Raw genomic sequence first — 21139 nt, forward strand, 5'->3', positions numbered from 1 at the left:
TTTGGAAAAAAATGAATATATAAATCCACAAATTACATTAAAATGTCTTTACCATTAACCAGTTTATGAAAATTATATCATTATTAAAATAAACATATATGTTTAATGATCCTTTAACACGCTGTAGCTACATAAAGTAGTAATCAGTAAAGAAATATTTCTAGCTCTAGAACAATTGTAATGGCTTTTGAAGGCCGCATGTGATTTTTAAATGACAAGGCTCCAGTTACCCTCTGGATGTAAGCACTGATAGCACAATCTCATGTTACTTTTTTTTAGCAATAAGATCCACTTTAGCTTCAACTAACTGTTTTTCATGGGTTTTAAAAAAATCATCTGAGCAAATAAGTGCATTGTGGGATAAGTAACCTCCTTAGAGATTGTCTCCAAAAAGGTGGGCACTTAAGTGTACTGTGTTTTGGCTATAAATCTATCAAACGCTCTTCGCATGGCTCCAAGGGTAGTTTTGTTGCTCCTCCAAAAACATCGACATTGTTGTCGGCCCATGGGATGATGTTGCCAGGCATGTTGGTTGAGCAGTTGGCTATGTTAACTATGTCTTCGGTTTTTAGGACACGGTCCCAGATATTGAACTGGCTCAATTCTCCAACAAAGGCTTGTGTAGCATCAAATCTTCCTCCAACAGTATCCTTAAGAAGAAAAATAAAACAAGCAATATTTGTATATTCTGTGGCATCAATTTGCAACAAACAATGTACTTTGCAAACTATAATAGAGAAGTTATGTAGGGGAGGATGCACAGAGCCTACAGACAGCCACAACATTTTTAGTTATGATGTAGAGAAATAATTAGCCTAGTAGGGTCAGCTCCCGCTACGTCTCTTTTGTTAGAGCAGTCTGTAAAAACGTAATAAAGGGGTCTGACCAGATCTGGATTCCTGCATAGCCAACATAATTCATGGCCTAGATTGACATACGGTAGTTGACACATCCACTAACACATCATGTTTTTCATCACCAATAATGCATTCTTGTGTATAGTTAAATAAGGTTATTCATTTTGATGGTATTGATGTCTAGAAGATTAAGGCAAACTGTTGCACTATTCTGCTAGCATGAGGGCCCAAGGTGCATGGCCCCAGAGTGGGTGAAAACATTTTCAGGGTTATTCACAAAAGGGTGAAGAGTTTTGAGAAGGCAGGATTAGTGAACAATCGAGGCCGAAATAGCTTATATGGCAAAATATAAAACTCTAATGAAAAGCATACCAAAACAAATTTTTCTAAATTCCAAACACATCATTATAAGCCGAGGGTTGGAACAAAAGTCAATGGGCCATCTAGCAGGCATGGTTCCTTGGGGTAAAGCAGTGTTGGCATACCAAATTATTATGTTCATAGCTCAGTAATAAATATACTCATGGTTCTGACTCCTGTTGATCTGCTTATACATGGAATATGTATCAAATGTTCCCACTATGGTGATTCTAAACAATGCCCTATGGTACTTTAGACCTCATAAGGGCCACAATAGATGCTGTTACTGTAGGTGTTCCTCTTGATGCACTTCATTTCACATACTCTTTACATCAAAGTAATGACCGAAGGGGTTTTTTTTTTCATTGACACAATCAGTTAAAAACAATAGAAACTATTCAGAAGAAATTGAAAAAAAAACTAAAACATTGGAACACCATACTGAAAATAGTGTGACTGTTTTTTTTCACATTCACTTATTTACAATAGGATTTCTATGGAGAGTTGTAACGTAGAGGGTAATTATACTTTGTACCCACCTGCTCCTGGCCTAGGATAAGAATTCCATTTGGTTTAATTGGGTGCCAAGGGGCTAGGTTTTCCCCTGTGCCAAGTTTCACTCCATCCAGATATGCTTCCCACATTCCATCTCTGGTTGTCCATGTGATGCAAATATGATGCCATTTTCCATCCCCAATAGAGAACGGTAGCTGGGCCACCTGCACACAAACAGGGAAAGAAAAATCATTGAAGTATCCACATAGATGACTTTGTTCCATTCACAGCAAATTTCCCCTGGGAGAAGTAATTTCAAGCATGAAAATTGGTGTAAAGGGAAATTGAGATATTATACACAGCAACCAGTCAGGTGCTTGTATTCAGTTTCTAACACAGGTTTTCTTGGATCTAAGTGGTTACTATGGACCATACACCCAGTTTACTTTTTCTCCAGTTAATATACTTGTGCTTTTGATAATTATAAATGTTTAAGCCATAGCCTACTACAAAACATATGGAATTAGGGTCCACCAACAGCGTTCACTATCGCATGGCTGCTGGTGTGCACTGTTAGGGAAGTGGGAAATTTGATTTCAGTGTTCATTTTTTTTTCAAACTTGTTTTTTTCTTCAAACAAAGTGGCACTTAAAAAAAACGCTGTGGTGAAAACAACTGCAAGTGGTGTGAACTGACTTAATAGTAAACAAGGCAAATTGCCCTGTCTATGCCTTAGGACAGCATGCCCAACATATCTGGTGTGAACAGGCCCTTATCAGTAAGGCAGCGCAATCAATAATAATTTGCAAAATGTAATAACTCATAGCAAGGTACCAGCTTTCAGTTTACTGTAGTCAGATCAGTAATATTTTCCATATGACTATATTACTACATCTTGAACATTAATGTTGCTTTTTTTTAAGCACAAAAGAGGACCCGTGGCCACATTACATTTTAGGTATTTATATTTTCATCCTACTATGGCTCATAGTGCATGTTAATATTATATAGTCTCCAGCCAGTAGGTGAAGCTCTAGTCTCCTTTTCATATTTGAAGCAGTATCATTCTCAGCTTTTTCAAAGCGTGATTTTAATCAGACTAATGGAACCTTAATCTATTGTCTGCTGTACTGTCACCTAAGCCAACCCACAGTGCTTTAGGAATTCCTTTGTCATGTATTGGCAACAGCATGTTTATTCCTTGAATCAGGTGTAATCCCAAAGTCCAGAAAAAACTGCTAGTTGTATTTATATGACAACTACATTATGATTAGTACATACCCCTCAACATTTCAAAGAGATGTTATATCTTGTTCAGCATCCCCTCCCCCTCCCTATAACTGTACTGTTGGCATAACCAAATAGCCATTTTATAATGACAATCAAATTATGTTTCTGGTACAAAGCATGGTGATGTTATTTAAAAATTAAATAGAGGGTTTTTAAACCTGTGCATTTATTTTCTGAACTTCCAAAACAAACAAAATGAACGAAAAAATGCACAAAGAGGAGGCCCTGGCAGATATAAAATACCAATATGTTTTAAAAAACAAAGCAAATATCTCAGTCCACCAGATTTAGTTGGATGGAAACCCTATGATTTTCACTACATTACCTAGCCATATGTTTATACTGTAGTAAAATACGAACAGGCATAATTCCTTAAGCAAAAAAGGAAAATTTTGTGCCAAAATGACCAATATTTTAAGCAATAAGAGCTGAAAATGACTGAAAATACAGTCATTATGGCAAATAGCACATATGTTATAGCTTAGTGAATTACATATGGTATATTCTGCCTGTGTATACAGATGAAGGTACAAATCTAAAAAGCAATCACACTGACTGGAGTCATACAGATTACATACATGCCAACCTTTACATAATCAAAGTCAGTTAATAAGCTGTCACTCCATCTCCTGCGTAGCTGTCTCTGTAATTTTTTTTAATGTTTCATTTTTTCATCTAAAGTATTGTAAGTCAGATAAAAAAAAAGCAATGTTATATTGACTATAATTGACTATAATTGACTTCCATGCATACGACTAGAATTACTGGTTTGCTGGTTGCAGACGGTTTGTCCTTTGTGCCAACTTCAGTATATGGACAAAGTATTCTGAGTCTCCAAAATAATGAATATTGTAAGAATTACTTTACTGTGCTGAATACTGCTGCCTTGGCTTATGAACCATATGCATGTGCAGATTACCACAATTCAGAGAGTTCTGATGCAGGGATCTCAGTGCTGCATGGTTTCCAGGTGGGCACTATATGCTTGTAGTGCAGAGACGCACAATGCGGTGGGTATTGAGCAGAACTGGGGTTAATTAGTGATAGGGAAGTTCAAGCAGAAGTAAAGCTTCTGAAAAAAAAGGGGCATTGCTGGGCTTTACATGGCAAAAAGACACTGTGTACGTCTCTCTGTCATAAAAGCTTTAGCTGTCAGCTATTTTTTTTTCCTGTACGCTGAGCCACACATGCGCATCTCAGACCTGGCATGCCCAGATTAAGTAATTTATGTGCTCATGCACAACATTTATGTCATTGGAGTCCACCCAATCAAGAGGCCAAATACTCGAAACTCAGAAGAAGAATGGAAGAAGATGGTCAGAAGTGCCACTGACAGAGAAAGAAAGTGCTGGAGGTGATCACTTTGACAGGTATGTCTGCCATAATGTTCTGATATGTGCATACCAGCACAATATGACTAAAAGCTATAGGGGACTTCTTTTTTTTAAAATTTGCTTTTACTTCCACTTTATGGAGTCAGGTTAGCATATTGTTAGGTTTAGATATAAACAGGGTTAAGTCTTTTAGGCAGAGGTAAAGTTTTAAAGCCTTCCTTTAGGGGTTGCAATGTGAAGGTGAGTATAAATGAGTAAGCTTTAAAGTTCACCTGAATGGTGGGAAAGTTAATTTTTAAACCTAAAACCTTGCTGGGCATGTAATGACATCTGGGATTCAATTGTACAGCACAAAAGAGGCGGGTGAATCACAAGTAGTGGTGTGGTTTGACACACCTAGACCCTGGTTCAATATATTAATCAGGACTCCTGAACTTGGATGACTAACCCCCTACTCCAGGCCTAAAGTCCACAATCCCTATAGCTCAACTTCGACCATAGGTCAAACCTATAATCATTCATTAAAGGAGAACTATGGGGTCAGTGTTTTTCCCCAACGTCCTCCCGTTACCCTAAGCTCAGTATACCGCGAGCTACAGCTCGCGGTATACTGAGACGCCGCACCTGGAGCGGATCCCGACTTAGATGACGGGATCCGCCCAGCTGCGTGAGTGACACCTGGCTCTGCCTATCTAGAGGCAGAGCCAGCTGTACCCGCCCCCTCCCCCGTCCGTTCCGCCAGTCAGCGCTGGCAGATCGGAGCGGGGAGAGGGCAACCAGCCCCTCCCCCTGTCACGGCAGAGAGCCGTGACAGGATCGAGAGGTGAGGGAACCCGGTATGTGTTCTCTCACCTCCCGATCTACTGAGCCGACCTGTGACAGTCTCATTGTCACAGGTCGGCTTAGAACTATGAGGTGAGTGGAAATCAGTCATGTCATAGTTCTCCTTTAAAGAGAAAAGATTTCAGTCTACTTGCTTCATTACAGAATTCTAACACCTTACCTCTTTATTGAGCTGTGGATTTCTAAATCTCAGACTGGTTTACAAGTGCTGCCAGCTGTGGGAATACATTTGAAAAGCCTGAATTTACAGCAGCTTGTGAGATCTGTACGCATTTCTGGCAAGCTGTGAAAATGCAGACCATCTGAATGGTACAGTGGGTCTCCTAGCAATAAGCAATCAGGAAAACACCACATAGCAAGTAAATTACACGGATCATCGTTTGTGCTGTTCAAATAAATTCTTCTAACATGATATTTCTTTACACACAGTAACACATGTAGTGTAACCTATTTATTACAGTATTTAAAGCCACTTCTCTAGCAAAGAATACTAGTTATTACAGGTCCACTGTTGTGAAATACATTGCCCAGCCCAAAAAAATGTCACACACTCTAATATTTAGTTGGACCGCCATAAGTTTTGATTACGGCACACATTTGCTGTGACATCTTTTTGATAGGCTTATGCAATGTCACAACATTTCTTTCCATCCAGAGTTGTATTAATTTTTAGTTTTTACTAGTTTCACCAAGTTCTTGTAGTGATGATGGGAGAGTCAGACAACTGGGTAAAGTCTTCTCCAGCACATCCAAAGATTCTAAATGGGGTTAAGGTATGGCCAATCCATGTATGAAAATGATGTCTCATCCTCCCTGGACCACTCATTCACAATTTAGGCCTGATGACATTGTCATCTTTGAAAATGCCCCTTCCATCAATAAAGAAAAAATCCATCAATGGAAAAACCTGATCATTCAGTATATTCAGGTGGGCAGCTGACCTCATTTTTGATCATATAACGTTGCTGAACCTAGACCTGACCAACTGAAGCAACCCCAGATTATAACACAGCCCAGAATGCAGGTGGTTATTTTTTTTGCCGGGCAGTGTATATTGGGGGGGTAATTTAGTAGATCTGGAGTACACATAATCTGGGGCAGCTGTGCATAGTAACTAATCAGCTGTGATTTTCAGTTTGTTTAGTTACGTTTTGAAAATGAAAGCCAGAATCTGATTGGTTGCCATGCACAGCTGCTCCAGATTTTGTCTGTTCCAGTCTTAGTAAATTCCCCTCAATGCCCTAGCCAGGGGTGACTTCACAAAGCAAATCATGTGACCTGTGATAGCCTCTACCAAACTCCCAGGCCCCATAGCATCTGCCTAACCTTCTAGGATTATAGTTTAGTTACAGCCTAGCTAGTTACACAGAAGGAAGGCAAAATAAAAGTGCTCAGGAAATTATAACCGATTTGGTCTCTCACAAGGCAGAGGTAGGGGTTTCCTTATATATCCTGAAAAGGAGATGGATTAAAAAAACCAAAAACATATATACAGTATATGTAAATTGCAGTTATGAAATTAGGCCAATACTACTGCTTACTGTAAAGCACCCCTCATATAGTAATGTAAAATTTACCGCCTTCCTTGTCCCATTGCTGATGTCCCATTGTTATTTTTACAATGTTAAAGAAAAAAATGTTCATCTGCCAAATCTATATATTGACGTTACATCTATTTATACATGTTAATTAGTAGTAGAGTATTGTATAGTGTATGCCATTGGTTAATACCAGAAGAAGGGATCTAAAACATCCTGAAAGCTTGCATCTTCGATAACTTAAGTTAGCCAATTAAAGGTATAAACAAACAAATAAATAAATAAATACATAAATGGTATTCCAAACTTCCTGTATATTCAAGGAGATTATCCATATGTTATATTTTGTCCATAGTAAAGCCCACTTTTTTTTAACCTTCACTTTAGATGAGTCCTGCTTGCTTTCTTTATTAATTAAATGGCCCACCTCTGTACCGTCTCTGAAACTCCTTTCGCAATATCAACAGTATATTGATAACTCTTGATCTTTAGCATAAGGCACAGAGTCTGTATATACTGTACCTCAGTTATGGAATGAGGAAGCCATGTAGTGCCTCCACTTTAGTAATAGCTGATTTAGAATAGCAGTTGGCAGTAATTTTGCAGTATGCAGAGAGATTGCACTTTGGCCTTCTTGTTTGTTCGATTCTGCGCACAAAGTAACATTTTTCAAGAGGGCATAGCAAAAGCTACCTCTGTCCCATTAATCAAACTCCCAATGGCCTTATTTGACTGGAGAAGTCAGGAAGGGGTTGGAGTCACTTCTCTTAGTCAGTTGTGTGTCTAAACTTTAATATGTGCTACTGAGATCTGTAGAAAACTAAGGGGGGTTATTCACAAAGCTGCCGAAGAATCTAGCCGTAGCTTCGGCTGATCCTTCAGGTAGCTTCGGCCCCAGGACCCTTTCGGTTCAGGGCTACTGTACGGGCTATTCACTATAGCCCGTACAGCTCCCGAAGTTGGCCGAGGGGCTCAGTCGAGCCGAAGGCATATGCTTCGGCTCGACTGAGCCCAGGTGAAATTCGAAGCTGGCATCTGACAGCTGGGCGGAGCAGCCATCTTGCAGAGAGATCAGCGTCTCTAGTTACCAGGGACGCCGTTCTATCATTACACTGAGAACCCGTTGGATATCACAGCGGCTCCGCCGGGTTCTGTGAAATTCTGACATTACACTGCGGCTCCTCATTACACTCAGAACCCAACGGAGCCGCTGTAAAATCACTGCTGCTCCAACAGGTTCTCAGTGTGTAATGACAGATGGGTGTCCCTGGTTACTAGATAACCAGGGACACCCATCTGTCATTACAATGAGAGCTTGGCAGAGCCGGCTTTCATATCCCCGCCGGCTCCAACAAGTGCTCATTGTAATGACAGCTGGTCTCGGCCAATAGAAAACAGTTGGGCAGAGCTAGCTGTCACTGCTAGCTCCACCCAACCGTTTTCTATTTTTTTTAATTACTTTTTTTGACTGTTTTTCTCAGCGGCATTCGACTATTCACTCACTGCTGTTTGGCATCTATGAGAATAGGCCAAACAGCAGCGAGTAGCCTGCCGGAGTTTCGGCTCAGCCGATCCAGATGTTGTATCGGCTGAGTCGAACTCCTTCTGCACTTCTGCTGAGCATGTTCGGCCGACCCAAAGCCACCTGATGTATGGTTGAAATCAGCCATACAAACCTGAAGTGAATAGCCAAACAGCATTGAGCTCACTTCACTTCGGGTCGGTTATTTACTCGGTTGCCTACGGCAGCTTTGTGAATAACCCCCTAAGTTTTAGAGATTTACCTAATGACTAGCTTTGCAAATAACACATTTTAATATTTTATATATACCAGACTCAAAAATAGAACAATATTATTTTGTGTTCTCCTCATGATAAGTAAAGTAACAAAAATCACTATACATTCCCTTTACAAAGGAGGAAATTGCATATGTTGCCCTTGATAGAAACATCATTTGTAGAAGGGAAAATTATACATTTTTTCATATCAGTGTATCTATGCCAAATGTTATGGATTATTTCCATCTGTCTAAATGAATCATCACATTTTAATTAGTATTTCTGTATTTGTTATCATGGTTTATGGAACATAAGCCCGCAAAGAGGTATTTGATGTGGACACAGTTTTGATAGTCAATTAAAAATAATCCTTTAGTGGTTTGTACTAGTTCTTTCTGCTGTAGCTGATAATGTTCTAAGATAGAGGCAAAGACAGAACTTTCCCTGGGATCAGGCAAAAAAGCCAATATATCAACTTGTTAGTATTAAAACCTGGATACTTGATATATTCAAACAGCTTAGTATCTAAGGCCCCTTATCTCCTAAAACAACATTATTCCATTTCATGTTATGTCATGTTTCATGTTAATAACTCCCTAGTTTAAAAAAAAAAGATATGTGAGTCTACTGCAAACTAAATCCATACAAATTTCAGATTTTTCACTCACCAAATACTATGAAACAAAATAAAAGGAAACATGATTTATCATTAAAGCACAACTCCAGGCAAAACTTTTTTTGAATAGAGAAGAGCCGGGATGGAACCAAGTATTATTGCTGTTTGTGACCCAATTGGGGAGATTCTCCTGTATTTTCTGTCTGGTCTTTAGGGAATGAGGTGAGGATAACAATATGTTGATGGAAGATTAGACTGCGACCCTTAAAAACACTAAGGACAAATTCAGAACCACCTGGGCATCCTGGTTACAATTTACTACAAATCCTTCCTACCAGGCCCTTATAATTTAGTTGATTACACTCACATATCTTGCAGACCTCTGGAGCACTGACAATACACAAAAAATGCCCAGGGTGGTTGGGGCCTGCATGGCAAATGGACTCCTGTTTGTGTTTTGTGTTAATATTTTATGTTTATTCTTATGACTAAAATATTTTTGTCTGGGTTGAGCGGATTTCCCTCTCTTTCTTTGAGGTCACCAAGACAGCGAGGACACAGGGAACAACAAAAACTGTCACAAGGTTTCTTAGAAAACATTATCTAAGAAAAGTAAATGTTTATAATTTTTATATATTATTATTATTATTATTACTACAGTATATACTGTTGGGTATACTGTATACTGAGACCATTCAGAGCACTTGCTGAAAACCTTCAAAATAGGTGTGCTAAGTGTGAGACTTTGGGGTTGATTTACTAACCTTATAAACACACCACAAACATGTATACACCTCTGTAGTGTGTTCCCTCCCAGCATGATCTATGGGTGGAATCTAAACACCTTTGTAGTGTGTACACACCCAGCAGGTGTGTTGTGCAAAGCCTTGCATGAATTGCAAGGTGATGTTGGGTAAATTAGCTCTATGTTGTGTTGCTTGCGTTGATGAATGCAGGAATGTAAATGCATGAGCTAACCATTTTTGTCTAAACTGTGAAGCAGCATTATATATGCATCATGTGCATGATTTTTCCATATATGGCATTAGTGGAAATATGCTTTTAGAGACTTTTTGGTTGATAAATACGTTTTGCTGTGTGAAAATCACACGCACCTGGTGCGTGCGTGTGTTTAGGTTAGTAAATCACCCCCTTTGTCTCTACTACATTCATTTAATTACTCTAGTGTTGTAAAAAGAAACATGTCACCCTCAAGCAGCTCTGTAGATTTTTTTTTTTTCAAGGATGAAACTCCAAGATCAATAACTGATTTCCAAGCATGACATCTGCTTGAGAACAGTGATGAGAACATTTTAGGAAATCTCATCTATAAAATTAATACTGTTGTACTGGTTGAAAGAAAGTTGACACTTGACCCCGTGTAGGTTGTAGTCGTCTGGTGTATGGTGAATTGTGATAATAAGGGGGCAGCAGTGGCATAGGGGGCAGAGGCCCGGGCGCCCGGTGTTGACAGGGCTGACTCTAGGGAGCAGAGAGGTGGCAAGAGATTTAGCCTCCGCCGCTCTGCCAGGCCGGTCACACTGAACTATCATATCGGGAAAGCAGTGCCTGCACTGGGCTCAGTAAAGTTAGCCAGCCGCCTCATCACACGCTGGGACTTCGCAGCTCCCTAGTTTTTGTGATTACAGAGCCGAAGGTTTGGCAGCGGCGGTAGGAGGAATGCAGGAGGAGAGGTGAGCTTCATTTCTAAAAATCACTGGCCTGATAAGTCAATTGGAGGGTGGGTGAGGCGAGAGAGGTGGGGGGTTCAGTGTACACAGAGGTGATGAGAGAGGTGGGCACAGTGGCAGGTGAAAAGCTGGAGGGGGGTCAGTGGACACAGAGGCGGTGGGGGGAGAGGAGAGAGGTTGGTACAGTGGCAGTGGAAGAGCCAGTGGGGGTCAGTGGACACAGAGGCGGTGGGGGGAGAGGAGAGAGGTTGGTACAGTGGCAGTGGAAGAGCCAGTGGGGGTCAGTGGACACAGAGATGCTAGTGGACGGGGAGAGAGGTGGCACAGTGGCAAGGGGAGAGTCAGGGGCTCAGTGGACGCATAGGCGGTGGGGGGAAAAGAAAGACGTGGGCACAGTGACAAGTAGAGAGCCGCCCAAGGCTAACATGGGTGGCAGTAGCAGGAGGATCATAGAGGGAGAGGTCAGGTGAGCTTTATACCCCATAGCCGGGATGAGAAGTAAAGTGAGCTCTGTAGCCCAAACTGGGATGAGAAGTCAGGTGAGCTCTGTACTCTATAACTGTGATGGGTGGTCAGTTGAGGTCTGTACCCATAATTGAGATGAGAAGTCAGGTGAGGTCTGTACCCCATAGCTGGCATGGGAGATCAGGTGAGCTCTGTACCGCATAGCTGGGTTAAAGGTCAGGGGAGCTCTGTACCCTATACCAAAGGGCAATTCATGCAGGGCGATGTGGGGACATTTTCAGGAATACCTAGGAGCAGCCCATCAATGAAGAGCAGGCTTGGGCCATGTGCTACCAGTGTGCGCTGGAACTGGCCCAAAGCTCCCTGGTATCGTGGACCAGGGTACGGGACCTAGCACTAGTCCTCTATAGATAATGGTTTTCTGCATTGGTGTATAATGTATTGCTGGGATTTGTAGTCCTTTATAGCTAATGGTATTCTGCATTGCTGTATAATGTATTGCTGGGATTTGTAGCCCTCTATACAGTGGCATAACTACCAGGGTCACAGCAGTTCCAGCTGTGATGGGGCCCTAGCAGTTCACCACTTGGGGGCCCTGGTAACCACTGACTTTGCGTGTTGCCGGACCCCCTTCTATCAGTCCGTGGCCCTACATCCTTCTGACTGCATGGACCGTGTGTATCACTATATGAACTATGGTTCATAATCAGAAAAAGGGTAGAGCTTTTAACACTACAATCCAGCATATGTATAAAATGTTCTCCAAGATTTCAAATGTACTAAGGAGATTAACTCCATTACAGCATGCCACAGATGGAGGAATCTGTTGCACCTTTTCCATCTGACCACAGAAAATCTGCAGATAAATTGTAAGGTGTGTGGGCAGCTTAAGAGTAAACCGTTATTGGTAGTGTAGGGACCACTTTAAGATGTACAATAGCTAAATTACACAAAATTGTTTTAAACTAGATACAGCAGGAATCCGCTGTGTGCAGCATGTTTTTCGGCTCATTAGTGGGAGGTAACAGTGGAAATACTTGTTCCCTGAAGTTGAGTAAGCCTTGGACCTGTACAGGATCCATGAAATAAAAGGATCCATGAAAGACAGGGCCAAGGCTTACTGTATACCCAATAGTTTTATCAATCTTCCCTTTTTAGGCCACTCTGTTGAGAAGCCAACACCATGTCCAAATGTAATCATAAACTATAAGTAGAGACAAAACGTTAATCTTTTTATGACAAGAGGTTATTGAAGCTTAGATACACATGTAGCACCCCTAGTGTTGGGTTGCCCAGCTAGTTCCCGCAATGGTACCAACTGTATAGTTTCCAACGAAGAAACACAGTCACTTGGTTATGAGGGGCCCCTCTGCATTAGTGGTTCCAGGTGAGATCCGTTGGGGACCTACTACACACCTAGCCCACAGTCACCAAGGTCTCAGATTGAAGGGTGCATGGTCACACCATGGAGCCCACCTCACCACCACTCTATCGACCAGCCCACCATCACCAAGCCACCATACTTCCCCTGACCAAATTGCTTTCTTGTCCTTATTCCCACAGGTATAGGCTTACCCTCATGTCCAAAGAAGTGCAGTCCACATCCTTTTTTTTTTTACACCTCAATACCGCAAAGGAACGTGCATAATAACAGTCCATAGGTAAATATAATTCCATCTTTTATGGTTTCCCAAGTCCAGATCACTTGCCCACTAACTAGGAATTCTTGCTTTTAAAACTTCCAGCCTCTGAAGGAGAAGCCACGAGATGAAATTAACTACATTTTCGCAGCTAATCCCCAACACTTTCACAGGAGTCCCAACTTGTCCTTTCTCTATCTCAATCTGCCGACAACTCCTGGGTTCCTGAACTCACACTCTGGCTACATTCTCTGATTTCCCCAAGCTACACTACTATCCCTCCCTGCAGGAGCCCGAGGTCTTGCCTTATACCCCACTAACAGGTTTATTCACAAAAGGGTGAAGAGTTTGGAGAAGGCAGGAGAAGTGAACAATCTAGGACAACATAGCTGATTTGGAAAAGATTCTCCAATTTAGCTCACTTTTCAGCTCAGCTATGTTGTCCTAGATTGTTCACTTCTCCTGCCTTCTCCAAACTCTTCACCCTTTTGTGAATAATCCTGTAAATTTAGGAGTGTCAGTATGGGTCAGTTTATTTGACCATATCAAATGTGTCCATTTGACAGAGGGGTTTGTCAACTAGGAAAGCACACAGGTTTGCATTCCTAGTCCTCTGTTGCAATATTATTTAACTTTCTCATGACACTCAGCATTTTGTGTGAGGGATAAATAGGCATACTGTGGTCACAAAGTCGTTAAGACCCATTATTCATAAAAAGCCCATCTCCTTTATAGGTATATCTGAAAGTATTTTAAAAAAAGACTACATATTCAATTTAATAACAAATTATTAAAGCATTATTAGCATCCAATTATCTGTGATAATTTATGCTCCAGGGTTTCTTTGCTTTTCATCAGTTTAGTTCACTTGAAATGTTCAACTGTCTGCAAGTATTAATAATTTCACAAATGAACCTACCTTGTCATTAATTAAAAGTTCGATCGGGTGATTTCCCCATTCGATTAGCACGATCTCATTAGCCTGGCCCTGCACAGCGTAGGAGAATGGGGTTCCAATCCCAGGCGAGGCGCTGGACTTCAGCCACATACAGATTGTGAAAGCAAACAGCTCAGGAAGAGTCTTTTTAATCTTGCCGTACAAATAATTGGTACGAAGTGGGAGGGAAACCTTAAAGTCATCTGGTGATTTGAATGCGCTGCTTCCTGTTAGAGCACAGAGAAATACAAAGCAAAACGTTACATCACTAGTCTTCCACTTGTACATTAATGATAAAAAATGAAGTTACATGATGTACTATTTTCTAAAATCATGATGTGAGAAGAGATTACATAAGCCCGCATTGCACAGTTGAAATGTAAAACTGACAGAGATAAGGGGATATCATTTCAACTGAGCCCTAGAAAGCAGTAAAAACCTGACAGGGGTTTACATGTCACCCCACTGTATGTAAAACCTAAAGTATATTGAAAGGCCAAACTTTTTTTTCTTATTTTGGATACAACCACTACGGTTTTTTTTTCTTTTTTGCCATCTGTGTCTCTATCCTGTAGACTAAACAGAAAATGAAGAGATATCTTACCTATGTGGGACAAATGCCCTCTAATACAATTTTAATACTGGGTTACATTAGTGATGAGGTCAATTACAGAGAGTAAGTCTCTAACACAGACAAGTAATAACAGCCTGAAACAGGTTCTAAGACTCTATTAAAATCTAAAAAAAAAAAAAAGTTCTGTACTTACTTATACTTAAAAAAAAATGGCTGGTCACTTTACTTCTTTAGCTACATTACTTGCAATGGAAGTACGACAAAAGTGTGACTTTTGGTCCTCATAATGTTAATGTACTTATGACTAAATCACACTGGTTTAACCACATCACAACCCCCTCCACTGGGCTATTTTTTTTCTAAGTTTATATCTACGAGATGGTGATAATAAAAGCCAAGGACATACCCCGAGGTCATTATTTTCTTCCATGTCTGCCTGGCTCTTTTTTTCATGGAAAGGGTTACTTATCTGAATATGGCTTTGCAAGTTGTATGGACATTTAATCAGTGCTTGCTTTGTGGAGATATTCCTTACTGAATATTTCAAATGACTGTATTGTAAAAAAAAACATATATAGTCCATCTTACTTGTGTATCCGCTAGCCATTTATTTTTAATTCCAGCAATTAGAATTTTCATCTCACACAATGGGAGGCACTTTATAAAGGAAAACACAATCTGTTCTACTTTCCACTAACATAATGGGCTATAATGGCAGATCAAAAGCTCTTTGCACCTGGTAACACAGTAATGCTTTTTATCTCCTTCCTACAATAAAAAAGCATGGTGTGAGTGATGGAGATGTGTCAGTGACAACCACTATCTACAACATTAGTGGTTGCCTCATATGCTGCAACTTCCTGGTACATAACTCTTAAGTCATAACTCATAATTTTAATGGGATTTCTTAGAAATCAGATCCCTTTCTGTAGAAACACGCTCTTGCACGCCCCTCTAGGAAATAGAAACTCGATCCTTGTTCCTTTTGTTGCTTACTTAACTTTGCAGAGAGGTCCTCATAGAATATCACTGTGGGGTCTAGTCACTAAGCTGCCGAAGCATCCCTTCGGTTCAGTAGAACCGAAGGGCAGCTGTACAGGCTATTCACTATAGCCCGTACAGCTCCCGAAGTTGGTCAAGTGGCTCAGTCGAGCGGAGGGCATATGCCTCGGCTCGTCTGAGCCGAGGTGAAAGCCAAAGCTGGCCGAGCGGCCGGCCATTGGCCTGCCGTCACCCTGCTTCTGACAGCTGGGCAGAGCCAGCCGTCATCTTACGGCTGGCTCCAGCCACTTGCAGAGAGATCAGCGTCCCTGGTTACCTGGTTCTCAGTGTGTAATGACAAATGGCGTTCCTGGTTACATAGTAACCAGGAACGCCATCTGTCATTACTCTCCCGGACGCTCTGAGAGTCTAATATGGCTCCCGGCCGCCTGGGAGAGAAACACTTTCTCCCAGAAAGGTTCACTCTGCTCGATCGAGCAGCGTAAACCTTTACCTGCTCCTTTTTTTTTTTTCTTCTGACATCGGAGCCGTTGGCTGCCGTCAGAATAAAAAAAAAATGACAGCAGCAGAGGGCGGGTGCAATAGCTAGTTTGCTATTGGCTATTGCAAAGTGCAATAGCCAATAGGAATCTAGCTATGCATTCCTATAGTGTGGTTTTTTTTTGACGGCAGCAGAACAGCCCGGCTAATAGAAAACAGTTGGGCGGAGCTAGCTGTCACTGCTAGCTCCGCACAATCGTTTTCTATTTTTTTTTCTACTTTTAAAAATATTTTTCTATTCTGCTCGGTACAACAGAGGGACCGAGCAGAACAGCCGAGCCAAATGCCGCTCAGCGGCATTCAGCTATTCAAAGCTGTACAAGCATGAAGTGAAGTGAATAGCCGCACAGTGTTCGGCTCACTTCGCATCGGGTTGGTTAGTCACTCGGCTGCCTTCGGCAGCTTAGTGAATAGACCCCATTATTTTATTTTAGCACTGCATTACTATATTTCACCAGCATGTAATGCTAGAAGAGGCGCCTCTAAATGCAGATCTCTGTGTCCAAAGAAAAGTTCCAATGCAGGATACCGTTAAAACCTCGCAACAGTTGTTCTTAATCAGGCTCTTTCAGTCAAAGCTAAACAGAAATATTAAGTACATCCTCCAGTCAAACTAAACAACTGACATAATCCTTGTGTTTATTTTTGTTGTATCCACAAAGCTATCATTCTCTGCAAAATGCTGTGTTTACCAGTAACCTTGTTTTCTGAAAATCCGTGTTCCTAACATTACAATTCTGCAGGCTAAAGAGTATCAAACACATGCTTCTAAGTTCAAAAATAAATAAATACATTTAAAAAAAATCACTCTTCTCCAGTATGTTTACATCAGCCTTTCTCAACCTTTTTAACACAGAGGAACCCTTGAAAAAACTTTTAGGTGTCGGGGAACCCCTTCTAATAATTACTATATCTATAGCTACATTAGCTTGGTGGTCAATGGGGAGAATCATCCTTAAATTGGTGGTCAATGGGAAGGATGTTCCTTACATTGGTGGTCAGTGGGAAGAATGATCCTTACATTACTGTGGGAAGAATGCCCCTTACATTTGTGGTCAGTGGAAAGATTGTTCCTTACATTGCTGTGGGAAGAATGATCCTTACATTACTGTGGGAAGAATCCCCTTTACATTTGTGGTCAGTGGAAAGATTGTTCCTTACATTGCTGTGGGAAGAATGCTCCTTACATTGCTGTGGGAAGAATGCTCCCTTCATTAGTGTCTAGTGAGAAGAATGCCCTTTATATTGGTGGTCAGTGGAAAGAATACTCCTTATATTGGTGGTCAGTGGAAAGAATACTTCTTATTTTGGTGGTCAGTGGAAAGAATACTCCTTATATTGGTGGTCAGTGCAAAGAATACTCCTTATATTGGTAGTCAGTGGGAAGAATGCTCCTTACATTGGTGGTCAGTGGGAAGAATGCTCCTTACATTGGTGGTCAGTGGAAAGAATACTCCTTACATTGGTGGTCAGTGGGAAGAAAACTCCTTTCATTAGTGGTCAGTGGAAAGAATGCCCCTTACATTGGTGGTCAGTGGAAAGAATACTCCTTACATTGGTGGTCAGTGGGAAGAAAACTCCTTACATTGGCAGTGAGTAGGAACAATACTCCTTACATTCGTAGTCAATGGGAAGAATGCCCTATACAAAAGTAGCTGGTGGAAAAAACAGATAGCTAAAATGATCATAGTTATCAATAGTTACTTTTCTGAGAGGCAGAAATGACTCATTGTTCATGGAACCCATGGCAACCTCTGGAGAAACTCTAGGGTTTCACTGAAACCCTGGTTGAGAAAGGCTGGTTTACATTATAGCACTTAATGCTAATGTTCAATTCATTGCTTTGTAAAAAATGGATTAAAATTGTGTTTTTGTGTTCAAATTAAAAATCAGATGTTTCTAGTGAACATACTGGCGTATCGGGATAGGAAGGCATGCTTTAACATACAGCAAAAACCACTGTAGAATATAGAATGTCTATCTCTGCTATCTCCTTAATAAATATGTAAACATATTACCACAGTCTTATCTAAATTATTGGCGGTAGGAATACATGTTGATATTCAACAAAACCACCATGTGCTTTCACAGCTTCTTTGTATTGATTTTTCTTTGCCCATACAGCTATAGACAACCTTTGATGTAGTCACACTTGAGAATTAGGTATCTTAAACAAACATCTAAATTCAGGACTTGGGGCTCTAGTCCTGAAAATACTAAGGGCTATATGGCTATGTTAAGTCATCTACTGTGCTGCTTAGTAAACCATCACCCTATTTCAGTTTGAGCAGACTGCAATGCTGCTGACAAGTAATACTTGCAGGGCAGAGTACAGACTCTCAAAGCATACGGTTTAATAATACTAAAGTACTGAATATGTATCAGTGCCTTGGGGTAATATGCTGAGTTGCAAAGACAGGCTTGCACTTTACAGTTACGGAAGGATACCTGGTATGAGAGAGAGATGTAGGCTGTTTTGCTGACTGTCTGCTGAAAATTGAATGCCATGCTGTTATGCAGATCCAACAGTTCCAATATTTTTTTCAACAATGTCCCATAACAAGTGTGCAGAGCAGGAACTCTGATTTAACTAGCTGTGTGCTTGTTTGAGGTTAGTGACCCAGAAAGTGCAAAAGTACAAAAAACAGCCAGACAACTAACACTTATAGAAGGAAGTTGGCAATGGCTGCCTATATAGTTCCTTATATTTCAAAGGTTTTCTATAAAGGAAGGACCACCATTTAGTCCAAAACCACAATAAACTTGAAGCTATGGGCAAGTCAGAAGCCAAACTTCATCCTGACCATACATAACTACTATCAGCTTATTTCTTACTAGTTACCACAGATTAAAGCTCAGCATTGCTCCTTTATCTATGTTCACTAAGACCGTTCAAAGAACATTGACCATGGACGAAGGGGAGTAAAACATTACCATTGAACAGACTTCAGTTTAGCTCAGTGAATGATGAAATGTATTGGTCGCCATGGGTTACTGCACTTTGTACATCATCTGTGCTCTTTGTGATACTAATGAAGTCTGCATGATGTTAAATACATCTGAATTGATGATTCTTCAAACAAATTACCTTTCTCTAGCTCATTAACTCTTTCCAGGAGCGCAGAGAGGGCAGACTCTGTTTTGTGCCTATGTGCTGTACTCTCGTTATGAAGCATGGATTTCTCATCTTCTAGTTCAGCCACTTTGTTTAAAAGCTGGTGCTCCAGGTCCCCCAGCCTCCTCTGGAGCATCTCTCGAAGATCATTAGGCAGAGCTGAATAGGACACATTGGATCTCAGTTGGTGCTTCAACAAAAAGAAAGGACAAATCAATTAGGCATCTGATGGGAAAGATAGCTATCCAAATTCACAATACCTCCTGCAATGCATTCTTGGCATAATCCTCATGTAGGAAATGAATTAACTGCTTGAGTCACCAAGGAAAAAGCCATGTGCAGCCATAGAAAATCACCTTAAATACGTTTTCACTATCTGAATGGTGATTTTCCTCCTATGGTAGTCTAGCGTGTGCACAGTTGCCAATACTGCAATATAGTTATGAATGATTTATGAGCAATATCTATGAACAAAAGTGTACTAGCCATGGGTTTGTGCCCATATTGGCTCGTATTCCAACATGTGTGAGTATGCCAAGGATTATGATGTACTTACAATTTTAGAAGGCATTTGAAATAACTATGCCACTCACAGGGAATTAACGCATACCCAAGAGAGTTACATGCTTTATGAATAATGAGTACACAACACAGCAAGACATTATCCTAGGTTGCCCTATTTAAGCAACTGCATTCACGCACTTCATGTAGTTTGCCATAGACCTCCTCTAAACACAAGGCTCTACTAAATGTATATATTTCAGTGTACGCCAACACAACAAATTGGTATAAAAAAAACAAAATATGATTTTATGATATTGGTGATTATATATATATATATATATATTCACCAAAATCATAAAATCATGCAACAACTGTCAGCAAACGGTAACCTGACATTTTCCATTTTGACTGTTACAATAGCTTGCAGTGCAACAAATTTTAGTCCATCAATGATAAAATGTGTTCCCATTCATCTCAACACAGATAAGCAAGTACAGACGTTTTTCTTTTTGTTTTCAGAAATAGGCGCATATTACCAGTAATAAAAACTATGTATCATTGCTGTATATTCGAACTTCTATCATGTCTTCTATAATAATTACCTGTTTAAAAGAAAACATTAAAAGTGTGGACAGATACTAACAATTGTAAAAGATGTTTGCCAAGACGCATCCTTTTCAGTTTTGCTAATTCCTGCATCTTGGTCATGGGGCATTTTCAGTATTATGTATACTATCTATCTATCTATCTATCTATCTATCTATCTATCTATCTATCTATCTATACGTTTTACTCCCCCCTTTCTCATTATCTATCTATCTATCTTTCTGTTTATCTATTCATCTATATCTAAACATCTCTGCATCTCTCTCTCTCCCCCCTTTCTCACTCTCTCTCTATATCGATCTATCTCTCGATCCATCTATCTCTATCCATATCTATCTATATACCTATTTTTCTTTCTCCCCCCTTTCTCATTATCTATCTATCTATCTATCTATCTATCTATCTATCTATCTATCTATCTATATGTCTGTCTGTCTATCTATTTATCTATATCTATCTATCTATCTATCTATCTATCTACCTATCTATTTATTTATTTCTATCTATCTATCTATATCTATCTATCTATCCATCTGTCCCCCCCTCTCTCTATTCATCTATATCTATCTGTCTATCATCTATATCTTTCTGTTTATCTATTCATCTATATCTAAACATCTCTGCATCTCTCTCTCTCCCCCCTTTCTCACTCTCTCTCTATATCGATCTATCTCTCGATCCATCTATCTCTATCCATATCTATCTATATACCTATTTTTCTTTCTCCCCCCTTTCTCATTATCTATCTATCTATCTATCTATCTATCTATCTATCTATCTATCTATCTATATGTCTGTCTGTCTATCTATTTATCTATATCTATCTATCTATCTATCTATCTATCTACCTATCTATTTATTTATTTCTATCTATCTATCTATATCTATCTATCTATCCATCTGTCCCCCCCTCTCTCTATTCATCTATATCTTTATGTCTATCTATCTATATC

At 40.2% G+C, this 21139-nt stretch overlaps 1 protein-coding gene across 1 annotated transcript in view; it reads right to left on the reverse strand.

Annotated features, from left to right (window-relative positions):
* Positions 1-326: 326 nt before the first annotated feature.
* Positions 327-21139, reverse strand: part of NPTX2 (neuronal pentraxin 2) — a 23865-nt gene continuing 3052 nt past the window's right edge. Inside the window, exons 2-5 of the mRNA XM_018568611.1 lie at positions 19050-19266; positions 13828-14072; positions 1757-1936; positions 327-650 (exon numbers count right to left, since the gene is read on the reverse strand). Coding sequence (XP_018424113.1) covers positions 423-650; positions 1757-1936; positions 13828-14072; positions 19050-19266 — 870 coding nt within the window. The 3' untranslated portion in view covers positions 327-422. The remainder of the gene's footprint in view (positions 651-1756; positions 1937-13827; positions 14073-19049; positions 19267-21139) is intronic.

The sequence above is a fragment of the Nanorana parkeri genome, unplaced genomic scaffold, assembly GCF_000935625.1.
Source record: "Nanorana parkeri isolate BGI_ZX_2015 unplaced genomic scaffold, ASM93562v1 scaffold3, whole genome shotgun sequence".
NCBI classification, from domain to species: Eukaryota; Metazoa; Chordata; class Amphibia; order Anura; family Dicroglossidae; genus Nanorana; species Nanorana parkeri.